The sequence below is a fragment of the Coregonus clupeaformis genome, chromosome 40 (genome assembly GCF_020615455.1).
Source record: "Coregonus clupeaformis isolate EN_2021a chromosome 40, ASM2061545v1, whole genome shotgun sequence".
NCBI classification, from domain to species: Eukaryota; Metazoa; Chordata; class Actinopteri; order Salmoniformes; family Salmonidae; genus Coregonus; species Coregonus clupeaformis.
In genome coordinates, this window is record NC_059231.1 from 6,005,845 (window position 1) to 6,024,879 (window position 19,035).

General features: G+C 42.1%; 1 protein-coding gene across 2 annotated transcripts in view; it reads left to right on the forward strand.

Annotated features, from left to right (window-relative positions):
• pth2ra (parathyroid hormone 2 receptor a) overlaps positions 1-19,035 on the forward strand; it is a 95,042-nt gene that overhangs the window by 37,563 nt on the left and 38,444 nt on the right. For both annotated transcript variants that reach the window (XM_045211998.1, XM_045211999.1), the window contains exon 7: positions 13,027-13,210. In XM_045211998.1, coding sequence (XP_045067933.1) covers positions 13,027-13,210 — 184 coding nt within the window. The remainder of the gene's footprint in view (positions 1-13,026; positions 13,211-19,035) is intronic.

Below are 19,035 nucleotides of genomic sequence, written 5' to 3' on the forward strand. Positions count from 1 at the left end.
CTATGACGCCAAAGCCAACTAGCATGCCAGCCTCCAATAACACGGTATAGAACCAATACTCGGTTACAACAACCACCAGTGTGTTAACACGCCAAGCAGATCATTCGTGTCCGTGTCTAACGTTGTGTAAAGTTTTGTGTTAGTTTTGACAGTTTGAGTGAGTACGTCTTCAACTTATTCAGCCAGTTAGTTAGCTATAATAGTTAGCATACTAGCTAGCCATTGCTCTCTGCCAACGGCATGGCAGTTAGTTAGCTAGAATAGTTAGCATACTAGCTAGCCATTGCTCTCCTCCCACGGCACGAACACACAAGCTAACGTTAACTAGTCACCCATGTACCGAATTCCCTTGAACGACTCTGGTTACCAGTATGTAAAAACAAAACAAAAATAAATGTAGGTAATAACTTACCCTTAGTAGCTACTATTAGCCAGTTAAGTGCAAAGCTAGCCACTGAATCGATTCAGCCAGTTTGCGTCTGTCCCAACGGAGAGAAAGCGTCTCCAAATATTAAAGCTAGGTCGTTCTAGCTATTGTTTAGTTAGCTATCCAGTTTGCAACAAGCTAGCAACATTTCGAGTACAGTAGCTACTAACTACCTAACGTTAACGCTTCAGATAATGAGGTTAGAAAAACAGCTGAATGGTAGGTAGCTTGCTGGCATAATTACAGGTACTCTTAAGCGTGAAATAACATGGAAAGTTGCTAATAGTTACCAGTAGCTACCCGCTAGCTAGCTAGCTTTATTGGTCCAGGTAGTGAGTTAGCTAGAAATAATAATATCCCTGGAAATAAATCAGAATTCATGTAAACATTACAGTTTTTAAAACATAGCTTGTTCAAAAGAAGTGGTCTCTTGGCACAACCTTCCCCGCATATGGGATAAGTGGATCTGTGATAGGGTAAGTTAAGCCACCTACAAATGTTGGTACTGAATGAAATATTACCACTATCTTTTTAAAACCATGTCTATCTTTATTTCCCAAAACACAATTCAACACAATAACAGTCATTTGTTTGTCTTTTAATCATTTAAAGCATATTTTAACACGGGCTTAACACCTTACAAACACTTTGTACTTATTTGAACACTTTTAACAAAGGCCCAGGCCCTGTTGTTACCTCATATCCAAGCGATAATGCCTTGCATTACGCCTTAGAAGAAAACACTTCAATTTGTGCAACTTGCCATTGGCTCAACCATTGGTTCAACTTACCCCAAGGCAAACATTTTGACTATATTAGCCCATACAGCTACAAGGATGCACTTTCATGCTATGTTTAGGACCTCATATTGAAGCTTATAGAGACCCCAACTAATGTATAGAACAATGATCTACTTTAGTTTAGATACAGTGGCTTGCGAAAATATTCACCCCCCTTGGTATTTTTCCTATTTTGTTGCCTTACAACCTGGAATTAAAATAGATTTTTGGGGGGTTTGTATCATTTGATTTACACAACATGCCTACCACTTTGAAGATGCAAAATATTTTTTATTGTGAAACAAACAAGAAATAAGACAAAAAAACAGAAAACATGAGCGTGCATAAGTATTCACCCCCGCCCCCAATTACAGCTGCAAGTCTCTTGGGGTATGTCTCTATAAGCTTGGCACATCTAGCCACTGGGATTTTTGCCCATTCTTCAAGGCAAAACTGCTCCAGCTCCTTCAGGTTGGATGGATTCCGCTGGTGTACAGCAATCTTTAAGTCATACCACAGATTCTCAATTGGATTGAGGTCTGGGCTTTGACTAGTCCATTCCAAGACATTTAAATGTTTCCCCTTAAACCACTCAAGTGTTGCTTTAGCAGTATGCTTAGGGTCATTGTCCTACTGGAAGGTGAACCTCCATCCCAGTCTCAAATCTCTGGAAGACTGAAACAGGTTTCCCTCAAGAATGTCCCTGTATTTAGCGCCATCCATCATTCCTTCAATTCTGACCAGTTTCCCAGTCCCTGCCGATGAAAAACATCCCAACAGCATGATGCTGCCAACACCATGCTTCACTGTGGGGATGGTGTTCTCGGGGTGATGAGAGGTAGTGGGTTTGCGCCAGACATAGTATTTTCCTTGATGGCCAAAAAGCTAAATTTTAGTCTCATCTGACCAGAGTACCTTCTTCCATATGTTTGGGGAGTCTCCCACATGGCTTTTGGCGAACACCAAACGTGTTTGCTTATTTTTTTCTTCAAGCAATTACTTTTTTCTGGCCACTCTTCTTTAAAGCCCAGCTCTGTGGAGTGTACGGCTTAAAGTGTTCCTATGGACAGATACTCCAATCTCCGCTGTGGAGCTTTGCACCTCCTTCAGGGTTATCTTTGGTCTTGTTGTTGCCTCTCTGATTAATGCCCAACTTGCCTGGTCCGTGAGTTTTGGTGGGCGGCCCTCTCTTGGCAGGTTTGTTGTGGTGCCATATTCTTTCCATTTTTTAATAATGGATTTAATGGTGCTCCGTGGGATGTTCAGTTTCTGATATTTTTTCATAACCCAACCCTTATCTGTACTTCTCCACAACTAGGTCTCTATTTTCGTCTGGCATTAAGGCGGCGCTAGTGTCAAACGCACGTTAGTTTGCAATTTTGTCATGTAACAACTGGCGCACTGGCATTTTCCAGCCCTAACACCAGGTTCTGCAATTTACCTGTCTAACATCAGAAGGGAGGGGTTGGAAATATTTTAGGCGTTTCCTTAAAAACATGATCCAAAGTGCTAATTTCAGGCAGCGCTGGTAGGGATATTTAAGACCAACCAAAAGCTGGTTTTAGTGGTAACGCAGTTGGTTATGGCATGAATTTTGACAGCGGAACGTAGTCTATCCAGCCGTGACGCACACTGCCCATGTGCTTTTGGTGTCTGTATACTTAGTATTTAAAAACAAAAAAAACTCATGTTTTTTCCCATATAGTTTTATTTATACACATTATTTTAGCCATGCAGGTCCCGTTTTGGACCGTGCGTAAAACCCCTTCCATGATGTATGCTACATGTCCATGCCCATCATGAAACGAGAGATGATAACCTCGGTGAATACCGGTGAACGTCGTCTTTAGAAGTTATCTGTAACCTGTATCAATTGCTTGTTTTCCGTTTCATACGGAAGTTTACATACACTTAGGTTGGAGTCATTAAAACTCGTTTTTCAACCACTCCACAAATTTCTTGTTAGCAAACTATAGTTTTGGCAAGTTGGTTAAGACATCTACTTTGTGCATGACACAAGTAATTTTTCCAACAATTGTTTACAGACAGATTATTTCACTTATAATTCACAGTATCGACCCAGAACCTATCGGATTTTCTGCCGGAATCACTGAATCACTGGACCTTTAACACTGGATAATCGCAACTAGCTAGCTGCAATCAAATGAACGTTGTTGTTGGCTAATCAGCCTTGAGCTAGCCTTGAGTCAGGCACATCTCCCGGCTATCTACCTCTCTGTCAACCGGACGGGACCTCCTAGAGTCGACACGGAGCCCCGCCGATCCATCACGACTGGTCTGCCGACATAATCGTCTGTGGTTTCAACAGGCTTCCCGTTGCGACGACCACGAAGATCCATCTGCTAGCCCCGGCCCGCTTGCACACGCAAACGACAGCCGTGCTTCCTGATCGCTGTGCTGTAGTACCAATTCGAACTGCTCTCGGACTCACATATTGCTGTTCACTGGACCTTATGATCACTCAGCTGCACAGCTGATGCCTGCTGGACTGTTCTTTTACACGGTACCCTGTCCTGTTTATCTGTTTAGCCTCAGCCCAAACTTTATCGCCATAACCAGTTGTTGTCTTAGCTCTCTCTAATAACACCTGTGATTGCTTTATGCCTCTCTCCCATGTCAATATGCCTTACCTATTGCTGTTCGAGTTAGTTCTTATTATACAATTTCACTGTAGAACCCCAAGTCCCTCTCAAACTGCCTCAAATAGTTCCTTTGTTCCACCCCCCATACACGCCGATACCGGCTCAACAGTGCCTCCAGTGATGCTATCTCTTTCAATGTTACCCAACGCTTAGGTTTACCTCCACTGTACTCATATCCTTCCATATCCTTGTCTGTACATAATGCCCTGAATCTATTCTACAACGCCCGGAAATCTTCCCCCTTTATTCTCTGTACCCAACGCACTAGAAGACCAGTTCTTAAAGCCTTTAGCCGTATCCTTATTCTAGTCCTCCTCTGTTCCTCTGATGATGTAGAGGCTAACCCAGGCCCTGCAGCCCCCAGTATCACTCCTACTCCCCAGGAGCTATCATTTGTTGACTTCTGTAACCGTAAAAGCCTTGGTTTTCTGCACGTTAACATCAGAAGCCTCCTTCCTAAGTTTGAGTTATTCACTGCGTTAGCACACTCCGCCAACCCTTAGGAAGGCCACCAAAAATTCTGAAATGTCCATCCCCAACTACAACATTTTCCGTCTAGATAGAACTGCCAAAGGGGGTGGAGTTGCAATCTACTGTAGAGATAGCCTGCAGAGCTCTATCATACTATCCAGGTCTGTGCCCAAACAGTTTGAGCTTCTACTTCTAAAAATCCACCTTTCCAGAAATAAGTCTCTCACTGTTGCCGCTTGCTACAGACCCCCCTCAGCCCCCAGCTGTGCCCTGGACACCATATGTGAAGTGATTGCCCCCCATTTATCCTCAGAGTTCGTACTGCTTGGTGACCTAAATTGGGATATGCTTAACACCCCGGCCATCCTACAATCCAAACTAGATGCCCTCAATCTCACACAAATTATCAACGAACCTACCAGGTACAACCCTAAATCCGTTAACATGGGCACCCTAATAGATATCATCCTGACTAACTTACCCTCTAAATACACCTCTGCTGTCTTCAACCAGGATCTCAGCGATCACTGCCTTATTGCCTGCGTCCGTAATGGGTCCGCGGTCAAACGACCACCCCTCATCACTGTCAAACGCTCCCTAAAACACTTTAGCGAGCAGGCCTTCCTAATTGACCTGGCCCAGTTATCCTGGATGGATATAGATCTCATTCCGTCAGTAGAGGATTCCTGGTTGTTCTTTAAAAGTAATTTCCTCTCAATCTTAAATAAACATGCCCCATTCAAAAAATACAGAACTAAGAACAGATATAGCCCTTGGTTCTCCTCAGACTTGACTGCCCTTGACCAGCACAAAAACATCCTGTGGCGTACTGCATTAGCATCGAATAGCCCCCGCGATATGCAACTTTTCAGGGAAGTTAGGAACCAATATACACAAGCAGTTAGGAAAGCAAAGGCTAGCTTTTTCAAACAGAAATGTGCATCCTGTAGGACTAACTCCAAAAAGTTTTGGGACACTGTAAAGTCCATGGAGAATAAGAGCACCTCCTCCAAGCTGCCCACTGCACTGAGGCTAGGAAACACTATTACCACCGATAAATCTACAATAATCGAGAATTTCAACAAGCATTTTGCTACGGCTGGCCATGCTTTCCACCTGGCTACCACTACCCTGGCCACCAGCTCTGCACCCTCCGCTGCAACTTGCCCATGCCCCCCCGCTTCTCCTTCACACAATTCAGACAGCTGATGTTCTGAAAGAGCTGCAAAATCTGGACCCCTACAAATCATCTGGGCTAGACAATCTGGACCATTTCTTACTGAGATCCCCAGAGATTGGAAAGCTGCTGCGGTCATCCCCCTCTTCAAAGGGGGTGACACTCTAGATCCAAACTGTTAAAGACCTATATCCATCCTGCCCTGCCTTTCGAAAGTTTTTGAAAGCCAAGTTAACAAACAGATCACCGACCATTTCGAATCCCACCGTACCTTCTCCGCTATGCAATCCGGTTTCCAAGCTGGTCATGGGTGCACCTCAGCCATGCTCAAGGTCCTAAACGATATTATAACCGCGATCGATAATAGACAGTACTGTGCAGCCGTCTTCATCGACCTGGCCAAGGCTTTCGACTCTGTCAACCACCGCATTCTTATTGGCAAACTAAATAGCCTTGCTTTCTCAAATGACTGCCTCGCCTGGTTCACCAACTACTTCTAAGATAGAGTTCAATGTGTCAAATCGGAGGGCCTGTTGTCTGGACCTATGGCAGACTCTATGGGGGTGCCACAGGGTTCAATTCTTGGGCCGACTCTTTTCTCTGTGTATATCAATGATTTCGCTCTTGCTGCTGGTGACTCAGATCCACCTCTACGCAGACGACACCATTTTGTATACATCTGGCCCTTCATTGGACACTGTGTTAACAAACCTCCAAACGAGCTTCAATGCCATACAACACTCCTTCCGTAGGCTCCAACTGCTCTTAAACACTAGTAAAACTAAATGCATGCTCTTCAATCGAACGCTGCTGGCACCCGCCCACCCGACTAGAATCACTACTCTCGACGGGTCTGACCTAGAGTTGTGGACAACTACAAATACCTAGGTGTCTGGTTAGACTGTAAACTCTCCTTCCAGACTCACATTAAGCATCTCCAATCCAAAGTTAAATCTAGAATTGGCTTCCTATTTCGCAACAAAGCCTCCTTCACTCATGCTGCCAAACATGCCCTCGTAAAACTGACTATCCTACCGATCCTTGACTTCGGCGATGTCATTTACAAAATAGCCTCCAACACTCTACTCAGCAAATTGGATGTAGTCTATCACAGTGCCATCCGTTTTGTCACCAAAGCCCCATATACTACCCACCACTGTGACCTGTACGCTCTTGTTGGCTGGTCCTCACTACATATTCGTCGCCAAACCCACTGGCTCCAGGCCATCTATAAATCACTGCTAGGCAAATCCCCGCCTTATCTTAGCTCATTGGTCACCATAGCAACACCCACCTGTAGTATGCGCTCCAGCAGGTATATCTCACTGGTCATCCCCAAAGCCAACACCTCCTTTGGCCGCCATTCCTTCCAGTTCTCTGCTACCAATGACTGGAACAAAGTGCAAAAATCTCTGAAGCTGGAGACTCTTATCTCCCTCACTAACTTTAAGCATCAGTTGTCAGAGCACCTTACCGATCACTGCACCTGTACACAGCCCATCTGAAATTAGCCCACCCAACTACCTCATCCCCATATTGTTATTTATTTTGCTCATTTGCACCCCAGTATCTCTATTTGCACGTCATCTCTTGCACATCTATCATTCCAGTGTTAATACTAATTGTAATAATTTTGCACTATGGCCAATTTATTGCCTTACCTCCATAACTTGCTTAATTTGAACACACTGTATATATATTTTATGTTGTATTTTTGACTTTATGTTTGTTTTACCCCATATGTAACTCTGTGTTGTTGTTTTTATCGCACTGCTTTGCTTTATCTTGGCCAGGTCGCAGTTGTAAATGAGAACTTGTTCTCAACTGGCTTACCTGGTTAAATAAAGGTGGAAAAAAATAAAATAATAATAATAATAATAATCACAATTCCAGAAAAGGAATTGTAGACCTCCACAAGTCTGGTTCATTCTTGGGAGCAATTTCCAAACGCCTGAAGGTACCACGTTCATCTGTACAAACAATAGTACGCAAGTATAAACACCATGGGACACGCAGCCGTCATACCACTCAGGAAGGAGACGCGTTCTGTCTCCTAGAGATGAACGTACTTTGGTGCGAGAAGTGTAAATCAATCCCAGAACAACAGCAAAGGACCTTGTGAAGATACTGGAGGAAACCGGTACAAAATAATCTATATCCACAGTAAAACGAGTCCTATATCGACATTACCTGAAAGGCCAAAATTCACCCAAGGTATTGTGGGAAGCTTGTGGAAGGCTACCCAAAACGTTTGACCCAAGTTAAACAATTTAAAGGCAATGCTACCAAATACTAATTGAGTGTATGTAAACTTCTGACCCACTGGGAATGTGATGAAAGAAATAAAAGCTGAAATAAATCATTTTCTCTACTATTATTCTGACATTTCACTTTCTTAAAATAAAGTGGTGATCCTAACTGACCTAAGACAGGGACTTTTTACTAGGATTAAATGTCAGGAATTGTGAAAAACTGAGTTTAAATGTGTTTGGCTAAGGTGTATGTAAACTTCCGACTTCAACTGTACGTTCAAAACCCAAGCCCTCCCTACTATAACGAAGGCTGGATCAACAGCAACGCATGTCTTTTTATGTGCTGGCGATTTGATGATATCATTACATTTGACATGTATTTGTTGTTTAAAAAAGTACTTACATTTTATTACAACCAATCTTTTTAGAATGATTCACCTTCCTGGTTTTATGGTTACAACGTCCGTGGCACTTATGCAGCTGGCTCGCATGCATTGCAACATCTGGAGGTGTGAATGCGATCTGATCTGTAAAATGGTTCCAATTATGTTAATAAAACAGGCCTATTTGGAGCAGGATAAAGGTGAGAGACATTCTCCCTTTCTCTTTATAGTGGATCTTTGTCCAGCTTCTGTGAAAAGTTTGGATGTGCGTACAGCCTTCCTTAGTCTGCATTGTTTTTAATATTATATGCCGTCAGGAGAAATGATGGTGCCTGTAAGTGTGACGACAGCCTATTTAAATAAATGTTGCTGTTTCGTTTTTTTTTTTTTTTTGATTATAATTATTTGTTCTCTTTTTAGGCCTTATCAATAATAAATGTAATCTTGCTTATTGACAATGTTTGTCATGTCCATGCTCATCCATAATGCAATTTACAGTAGGCCTAGCCCCTATATCAGTGTGACTGCTATTGAAGCCATACAATTAATTAGAACAATGTGGACTGCAAATGGGTTCAAGTTAACGTATTTAGCAAAGATTGGTCTACTTTTTGTTATTTCGTTTCTGTAAGGCATTTAACAAACTATAACGGACTAACATTGGAATTGGTGTTGACTCCAAGGCAATACATAAAAGACCGTAAATGCACAACTTGAAGCAAGAACATATTTCGCAATGGAGCACGTTCTGATTGGCCAGTGAGGGGCCAAGCCTCAACACACGCATAACTTTTTTATTCAAACCCAGTCCTTTCGCGCCAATGCCAGCAAGTGCGCCGATCATTGTAATAGTGCAAATAGCACACATATTTCTGACACACCCCTGAACCTATAGGGCTACCGCCTGCACTAAGTTTTACCATTGCATTAGGTTTGTTAAAATAGAGCCCAGAGTCCTAAATATACCAAGAGCCTTATGAAACCATTTTAAAGACAGAATAACACAATACAAAATGAACAAGGGCTGCTTACAGTATGTGCAGGCCAAGGTGTTTGAGTGTAATCATTAGGGCCATATTGGATTCAGAATAAAATTGACTCACACCAAGTCTTTATAGGCAGGAGTGTTGGACACAATTACAAAATTCAAATTTACAACTGATTTAACGTTCATCAAACGTTATTATCGCAGCCATATTAGATTTTGGACGCCATATTGGATTTGCGGCAACCTGACTTAATTGCAAGATTAGGGACTAAAGAAACAAAATCCTTTAAAAAACCTTGGACCACAAAAAATGTTATTTTAATGTCTGAGCCCACTTGTTAGAGCCAATTATTTTAGCCACAACATCAAAAAACATGTAACTGTATGCATTTGTCAGGCAGGACCATACAGCACTGCATGAGAGCAAATTTGACTTAAAAAGTTGTCTATTCAACAGCTACCAAAAAGTGAAGTTTACATTCATCATAAATATTCATAGTTAATGTTTCCGTCTTTTGTATCTGTGGGTTTATAGGTCTATATTTTCAAGATGCATGGCAATATCCTAATGATATTTGTTTGTGTATGTTGGGCGGACAATTGACTATTTGCATTCCACATTTTAGCAAAATCAGAGCTTGCAATATTGGGTTACATGAGCTAATGTGACCCCCGACAGCCATTATTCTGCACTGTGATTTAAGGTGGTGTGTCACTATCTATAAATGTAACCACTTTTGCAGTAAAATATTTTTACACAACCATCGATTTCATATATGGGTGACCTTAGCGATATAGAAAAACATGGTTGTGTTTTCTTATTCCTCGGGTAGGAGTGTTTTATAATGTTTGGGGCCTTGCCATTAGCCTTGTCTGACGTGTAAATCCCGTGCTTTAGCCCTGAGTACAATGGAGAGAGGGAACACACAGGCTATTTGACAGCTCCTCATGTGGGAGACTTCTCGTTATTAAGAGTCGTTCCAGAGGAATGAATAGGCCCTTTCTCCAGTTGATGTATTAATGGAGCTTTTGAACAGAGAACACTCAGGGGTCGACTCTACAGTCCCCAGAATCATTGTGAGTGGGTGGCTTGGAAAGAGCATATTGACAACTTCAGAATAGATCTGTAATGTTCTCCTCGTCTAGCCTAATAGTCCTCCAAGCTCAAATAAGGGGCACTTAGCAGTTGTTTTTTAAAAGATCATTTCCAGCAACACATTTTGGAACTTTGGCAATTTGATTCACCTGGGCAAAGAGTAACCAATTTGGTCTAATATCCAGCTAAATTGTGAGACTTCTGTGTCTATGAGTCTATGAGAGCAGCCTGTCTTACAGGCAATGCTCAAACAAGGACACTTAAAATCTCTGCATTAAGAAATGAGACAAACAGCTAAACAATGTCCGCACCCCTGCAGAAATCCTATTAGCAGAATAAAAAAATCCCCATTAAAAATGTCAGTTTAAGCTACAGATATCTTTTGCATTGGATGCGTCTCAATCCACCGCATCCCCCTATGTTGCACTTCCGCATATACGGTGAAAGGTGACAGAGCTAGACCGGTCTTCTCACAAAATAGTTTGTAACGTCCGAAACTATTATGACTCCTCTATGGAAAGATGAGACTCTCACGAACACGACTGTGTTCTCTGTTTTTCTCTACGGCCCCCACAAGCGTCTTGGGACTCGTCTGAAGTCGGTACTGCCGATCTGCCAACTTCTGTCTGTAGCATCCGAACAATTTGGGCTACACACTAATATGACCCCTCTGTGGAAAGGTGAGACTCTCTCTAAGAAGCCCACAGGCCTCACAAGATTCGATTGAAGGTCCCCCGGTACCAGCTGAAAAAATGAATGGAAGTACACTACCGGTCAAAAGTTTTAGAACACCTACTCATTCAAGGGTTTTTCTTTATTTTTACTATTTTCTACATAGAATAATAGTGAAGATATCAAAATGATGAAATAACACATACAGCTTTGCACACTCTTGGCATTCTCTCAACCAGCTTCACCTGGAAATCCTTTTCCAACAGTCTTGCTGAGCACTTGTTGGCTGCTTTTCCTTCAATCTGCGGTCCGACTCATCCCAAACCATCTCAATTTGGTTGAGGTTGGGGGATTGTGGAGACCAGGTCATCTGATGCAGCACTCCATTACTCTCCTTCTTGGTAAAATAGCCCTTACACAGCCTGGAGGTGTGTTGGGTCATTGTCCTGTTGAAAAACAAATGATAGTCCCACTAAGCCCAAACCAGATGTGATGGCGTATCGCTGCAGAATGCTGTGGTAGCCATGCTGGATAAGTGTGCCTTGAATTCTAAATAAATCACAGACAGTGTCACCAGCAAAGTACCCCCACACCATAACACCTCCTCCTCCATGCTTTACGGTGGGAAATACACATGCGGAGATCATCCGTTCACCCACAACACATCTCACAAAGACGGCGGTTGGAACCAGAAATCTCAAATTTGGACTCCAGACCAAAGGACAAATTTCCAATGGTCTAATATCCACTGCTCATGTTTCTTGGCCCAAGCAAGTCTCTTCTTCTTATTGGTGTCCTTTAGTAGTGGTTTCTTTGCAGCAATTCGACCATGAAGGCCTGATTCTCACAGTCTCCTCTGAACAGTTGATCTTTAGATGTGTCTGTACTTGAACTCTGTGAAGCATTTATTTGGGCTGCAATCTGAGGTGCAGTTAACTCTACTGAACTTATCCTCTGCAGCAGAGGTAACTCTGGGTCTTCCATTCCTGTGGCAGTCCTCATGACAGCCAGTTTCATCATAGTGCTTGATGGTTTTTGCGACTGCATTTGAAGAAATTTTCAAAGTTCTTCAAATGTTCCGTATTGACTGAAGTAACGATGGACTGTCATTTCTCTTTGCTTATTTGAGCTGTTCTTGCCATAATATGGACTTGGTATTTTACCAAATAGGGCTGTCTTCTGTATACCCCCCCCTACCTTGTCACAACACAAAAGATTGGCTCAAACGCATTTAGAAGGAAATAAATTCCACAAATTATATTTTTAAGAAGGCACACCTGTTAATTGAAATGCATTCCAGGTGACTACCTCATGAAGCTGGTTGAGAGAATGCCAAGAGTGTGCAAAGCTGTCATCAAGGCAAAGGTTGGCTATTTGATGAATCTCAAATAAAAAACATTTGTTGATTTGTTTAACACTTTTTTGGTTACTACATGATTCCAAATGTAATTTCATAGTTTTGATATCTTCACTATTATTCTACAATGTAGAAAATAGCAAAAATAAAGAAAAACCCTTGAATGAGTAGGTGTTATAATACTTTTGACCGGTAGGGTTTTTATGAAGACTGTTTAGTGGCAAAAATAAGAGGATGTAAAAAAAAACATTTGGTTTCCTGATCTTTCTTATATCTCTCAGATATAGGACAGACACATCAAAACAAACTTTTTCGGGGGACTATATGTTCCATGTAGTGGATCTGTTATTCAATGCAGGTTATTTTTTATACTTCAAGGGGTCTTAAAATTCCAAATCAAATGGCAAAATGATCCTCGGTATGACCTTCTTAAAACAATTGCATATAGCTTAGTAGACCTCCCCTCCCCCGGCGTAGACAGGGCTTAGACTGTAGAGGGGTCATAACATGATCATAACATGGTCATAACATGGTCATAACATGGTCATAACATGATCATAATAGTCGTATGGGTTAAATCCAGCGGGCCTCTGATCAGAATATCGGCCACCGGCTGGGTGTGTTAGTGATCACACAGCAGGTGGTCGGTAACACACCGCAGCCACACGCTGCTTTTAGAAGTTCCTATTTTCACTGTGTCTCATCTATTAGAGATTTTAAGAACCACAGCTAACTTTTCCTGGTCCTCTGTTTCCTGTCAGGCGTCTCCACTGTACCAGGAACTACATCCACATCCACCTGTTTGTCTCCTTCATGCTCCGAGCCATCAGCATCTTCGTCAAGGACCGGGTGGTGCATACCAGCGCCGGCCAGCAGGAGTTTGATGCCGTGCTCATGGACAACTTCAAGATTGTGGCCATGGCGCCGCTGGATAACTCTCAGTATGTGAGTAGTAGTAGTGCTGCACCTCCTGCCTGTGCCTCGCACTCTTCCTCTCCTCCACTTCTCTACACCGCTACTCCTGCCCTCCTTCTTCCTAAGGATCCCAATAACCCCTGCTCTTCCAGGACTCATTAATAAATAAAGCAGGGACCTGCACACACGATTGCTCCATTAGACACCTTTAATTAGGCTTGTGAATGCAACCGTGTGTGCGGGTCCTACTTAATTTCTACACATTTTCTTCGGCCCAGCACCCCTGTGATGTGCCCTTGAATATACAGACTAGTCTTCCATGACTCATGCCCATCCATCCCACTGCATGTTTAGTGAAGAGCTTGAGTCAGCAGGCTATTGGGTTTTTCCTGGCCTTTCATCAACACCTCAAAGGCTGCATTCACACAGGCATCCCAATTCGGATACTTTTTTTTCCACTAATTGGTCTTTTGACCAATCGCATCAGAACTTTTCACATCAGATCATTTTCAGAGCTGATCTGATTGCTCAAAAGATCAATTAGTGGAAAAGAATATGAGAATTGGGGTGCCTGTCTAAACGCAGCCAAAGTCATGCATGCTGATGCACTCTAAAAGCTAATTAGACTGGCTGAGCTCAGTAACCCGAGGCTATGGTCTCCACTTGCTTGGCTGCGATTTCCATTCAATAGCAAGCTATATTTCAACTCTATAACTAGAGCTTCGTCCAGCTCTGGAAACGCTCTGTCAGTCTGACTGTTCCCTTACTGTAACCCCCTCTGCTCTGTAATTGCTGTATAGTCAGAGATACACACAGTGAACATGTGAGGGAGGATAGACCACAGGGAGCACTAGCTTAGCTCTATAGAACCAATAGGCTTCACAGGCATCACACAGACATTTTTTTATTTTCTATCAGGGAAAGCTGGTTCAAATAGTTTAAAGCTATACAGACTGGCATATTTTCCTTTAAAACGATAGTTAGAGATTTTGTTAATCAAGCCTTTTATCTACTAGAGTTAGATGAACTCGTGGATACAATTTTTTATACTAGCCGTTCCTGTAGACTACCAGTCATTGCGCTAACGCTAGTTAGCGTTGGCTCACAAAACTAACTTCCTTCATACTGGACGCAGAGACATAAAAAAGGGATCCACGAGTTCATCTGACTCTGGGGAAGTAGATAAAGGGCTTCACTGCCAAAATGTTGAACCATCCCTTTAATCTCTTCCCTTTTTATATAGTTGTTCCTCAGGAACATTTAGAATGGTTTGCTTCTTACTGTACTGTATTTTGTTTTCTGTTTTGCCTTAAAGAGGGGCTAAAGTGACTGATTTATCTTTGGTTTCAAGCCTCCTCATTAGGAAATGCCACTGAGAATAAGATTTTGGTCTTGGACATGTGCTTTGATGCGGGTGTACATTCACTCTGCCAAAACGGTATAAAGTTAGTCACTCACCTTTCTAGATCATTTGAAACAGTCTAACCAGGTCTTGTCTGGAAGTAGCCTAGGTTAGCTAGCAAACGTATTTAGCCAATTAGCTTCAGCCGGCCTGTGTGCGACCGTGGCAAAGTTGGTTTGAATTTGGATAGGCTATCAGTGGGGCTAGTTAGGGACCGTCAGCAAATGACACAATGTAAATTGGATAATATTTTCATGTTGCACAACTTTTAGTTATCTTTTTTATGCTATCAATATTTGTATATAAATTTCTACAATTTAACGTTGGTTTGAGATTTTTAAGTTATAGAAATTTGGAAATGTTAAAATATGGTCCTATATTATGTAAATTAATTTACTTAATTTACTGATGGTCCCAAACTAGCCCCATATGGATATCCAAAGTCAAACCAAATCAGTCTGCATTCCGCACGGTCAGTCTGCATTTCGCACCTACGGACATTACGATTGGGTCGCATGCAGCTGGGCTCCGATTGTATGATTACTTGGGTGCTGCCAACTGTGGGCATGTGGGCAGGATTTAAATAAACCCAACCCAAGGAAAACTGTTACATACCCTAGATTCCTTACATCTTGCAAATCTCAGTTTTGGACGATACTGACTTTATGACCAAAATGATCCTATTTACACTTTGTAGTAAATTATGACACTAGAATAAATGCTTCTGACTCATATCGATGACACACAGGCCGTTTTCAAACAGAGAAGTTGGTTTTCCGATTCAGTAGCACTTTAAATCATTAAGCCTTAAGGCTGTCTGTTACATGTCTACTGAGAGCTGCCACAGAACAAGATGTATTTACACAGCCATTGGCCTCTCAAGTGCGAGACACCAGCTGAACTTTTATGGTTTGTGTCGCAGTGCTTTTGCTCAGAGCTTGCCCAAAAAAAGTAGTACCAGTGGCTCTTACCATGGGATGTGCAACTTTTTTAAATACTTGTATGCTTTTTGTTTTACGAGGGATTGAATGTGCAATGTGGCAGCCCTCTTGAGAGAAGATTATGTTTTCAGTTAATTAGCTGTGTGATTGAATCTCTGGCTGAATTGTGAGTGGGCTTCTGCCTGTGAGACTTCAAAGCGGGAAGTTTGTCAAAGCATATTGACTGACACCCGATTTTGGTGATCAACAGCAGAATCAGCTAAATCTAATCTAGCCAATTAGTTACAGAAAATTGCAAATGTGTGTTTTCTTCCTCCTCCCCCTTCTCCTCCCCCTTCCCCTCCCCTTCTCCTCCCCCTTCTCTGCCTCCTTCTCTGCCTCCTCTTCATACCCTGTTTTCCACTTCAAGGCTCCTGGATGGGTTGCAGAAATAATAATATGCCATTTAGCAGACGCTTTTATCCAAAGCGACTTACAGTCATGCGTGCATACATTTTTTTTTTTGTGTGTATGGGTGGTCCCGGGGATCGAACCCACTACCTTGGCGTTACAAGCGCCGTGCTCTACCAGCTGAGCTACAGAGGACCACATATATATGTATATATCTATATCAGATGCCGTGTGCGATGACGCACTTTCATATCATATTATATCTTCCAGCATCAAAAACTAAGCAGAGCGTTCACGTATCACTAACATGAAACACCCAAGAAGCGAGAATTGCATGGTGACACTCCAAAGATTGTTTTGAAGATAAATTCACCTGCCTGGGTCCTGTTCCCTCCTTGACTGCTGAACTGACCTAAGTGTGTGCAGATGCAGATCTCAGCCCAGCTTGATCAGAGAGACAGTACTGATCATGCCTCACAGAGAGGTGTAACATACTGTATGAGTGACACATGTCTTGTTCACCTCAGATTGGTGAGGAATGTTGACTGAAAGCTTTAAACATACTGTAGCTTTACGGTTCTTTCAAAGGTGGATGGATGACTCTATGTGGACACAAACTAGATGGGACATATTATTATTGGAACCTATTAGAAAGTATAACAGTGGGACACAGAAAGTGGGACACATAAAGTGGGAGGGCAGAGAGAATGAATATCTTAATCTTGTGTTTCCCTGTTTTGAGTAACCCGAGGATGCCCTTCGGTCTGATGTTCAGTACGATGGGTCAAATTCCTCATTTCCCATTGTTCAATGTGATGATGAAAGAGGTGCCAGAGCTTCAAACTCAGGGTTTCTGGATAATATAACATGATCTCTAGTAGCACATTCAGCAGATACAGAGGGAACAGAGAAAATAAGAGGGAAATGGAGTGAGAGGGACAGTCACAGAATGAGAGGGAGATGGTGAATGAGGGATCCAGTGGTGGCAAAAGCACCCAATTGTCCTACTTGAGTAAAAGTAAAGATGCCTTAATAGAAAAATGACTGAAGTGAAAGTCAGTAAAATAAAATACTACTTGAGTAAAAGTCTAAAAATAGACTTAATTATCGAAAGTAAAAGCAAACCAGATGGCGCCATTTTCTTGTTTTTTTATATTTATGGATAGCCAGAGGCACACTCCAGCACAATTTACAAACGACGCATATGTGTTTAGTATGTCTGCCAGACCAGAGGCAGTAGGGAAGACCAGGGATGTTCTCTTGATTAGTGTGTGAATTGGACCATTTTCCTTTCCTGCTAAGCATTCAAAATGTAACGAGTACTTTTGGGTGTCAGGGAAAATGTATGGCGTTAAAAGTACATTATTTTCTTTAGTAATGTAGTGAAGTAAAAGTAGTCAATAATATGAATGGTAAAGTAAAGTACAGATACCCCCAAGTAGTACTTTAAAGTATTTTTACTTAAGTACTTTACACCACTGGGTTCTATTGTGTGAGTGGAGGCAGGGTTCTCCCCAAAGGCGCTGTGCCACCTTGTGGACTGGCTGCACCACTATGTAAAAAAAATAGTAATAATAATATATATATATATATATATATATAGTACCAGTCAAAAGTTTGGACACACCTGCTCACTCCAGGGTTTTTATTTATTTTTACTATTTTCTACATTGTAGAATAATAGTGAAGACATCAAAACTGTGAAATAACACATATGGAATCATGTAGTAACCAAAAAAGTGTTAAACAAATCAAAATATATTTTATATTTGAGATTCTTCAAATAGCCACCCTTTACCTTGATGACAGCTTTGCACACTCTTGGCATTCTCTCAACCAGCTTCACCTGGAATGCTTTTCCAACAGTCTTGAAGGAGTTCCCAAATATGCTGAGCACTTGTTGGCTTCTTTTCCTTCACTCTGCCGTCCGACTCATCCCAAAACATCTCAATTGGGTTGAGGTTGGGGGATTGTGGATGCCAGGTCATCTGATGCAGCACTCCATCACTCTCCTTCTTGGTAAAATAGCCCTTACACAGCCTGGAGGTGTGTTGGGTCATTTTCCTGTTGAAAAACAAATGATAGTCCCACTAAGCCCAAACCAGATGGGATGGCGTATCGCTGCAGAATGCTGTGGTAGCCATGCTGGTTAAGTGTGCCTTGAATTCTAAATAAATCACAGACAGTGTCACCAGCAAAGCACCCCCACACAATAACACATCCTCCTCCATGCTTTACGGTGGGAAATACACATGCGGAGATCATCCGTTCACCCACACCACGTCTCACAAAGACACGGCGGTTGGAACCAAAAATCTCCAATTTGGACTCCAGACCAAAGGACAAATATCCACCGGTCTAATGAGCATTGCTGGTGTTTCTTGTATGTATGTATGTATGTATGTATGTATGTATGTGTGTATGTATGTAGGTGTATATATATATATATATATATATATATATATATATATATATATATATATATATATATATATATATCAGTGGGGAGAACAAGTATTTGATACACTGCCGATTTTGCAGGTTTTCCTACTTACAAAGCATGTAGAGGTCTGTAATTTTTATCATAGGTACACTTCAACTGTGAGAGACGGAATCTAAAACGAAAATCACATTGTATGATTTTTAAGTAATTAATTTGCATTTTATTGCATGACATAAGTATTTGATACATCAGAAAAGCAGAACTTAATATTTGGTACAGAAACCTTTGTTTGCAATTACAGAGATCATACGTTTCCTGTAGGTCTTGACCAGGTTTGCACACACTGCAGCAGGGATTTTGGCCCACTCCTCCATACAGACCTTCTCCAGATCCTTCAGGTTTCGGGGCTGTCGCTGGGCAATACAGGCTTTCAGCTCCCTCCAAAGATTTTCTATTCGGTTCAGGTCTGGAGACTGGCTAGGCCACTCCAGGACCTTGAGATGCTTCTTACGGAGCCACTCCTTAGTTGCCCTGGCTGTGTGTTTTGGGTCGTTGTCATGCTGGAAGACCCAGCCACGACCCATCTTCAATGCTCTTACTGAGAGAAGGAGGTTGTTGGCCAAGATCTCGCGATACATGGCCCCATCCATCCTCCCCTCAATACGGTGCAGTCGTCCTG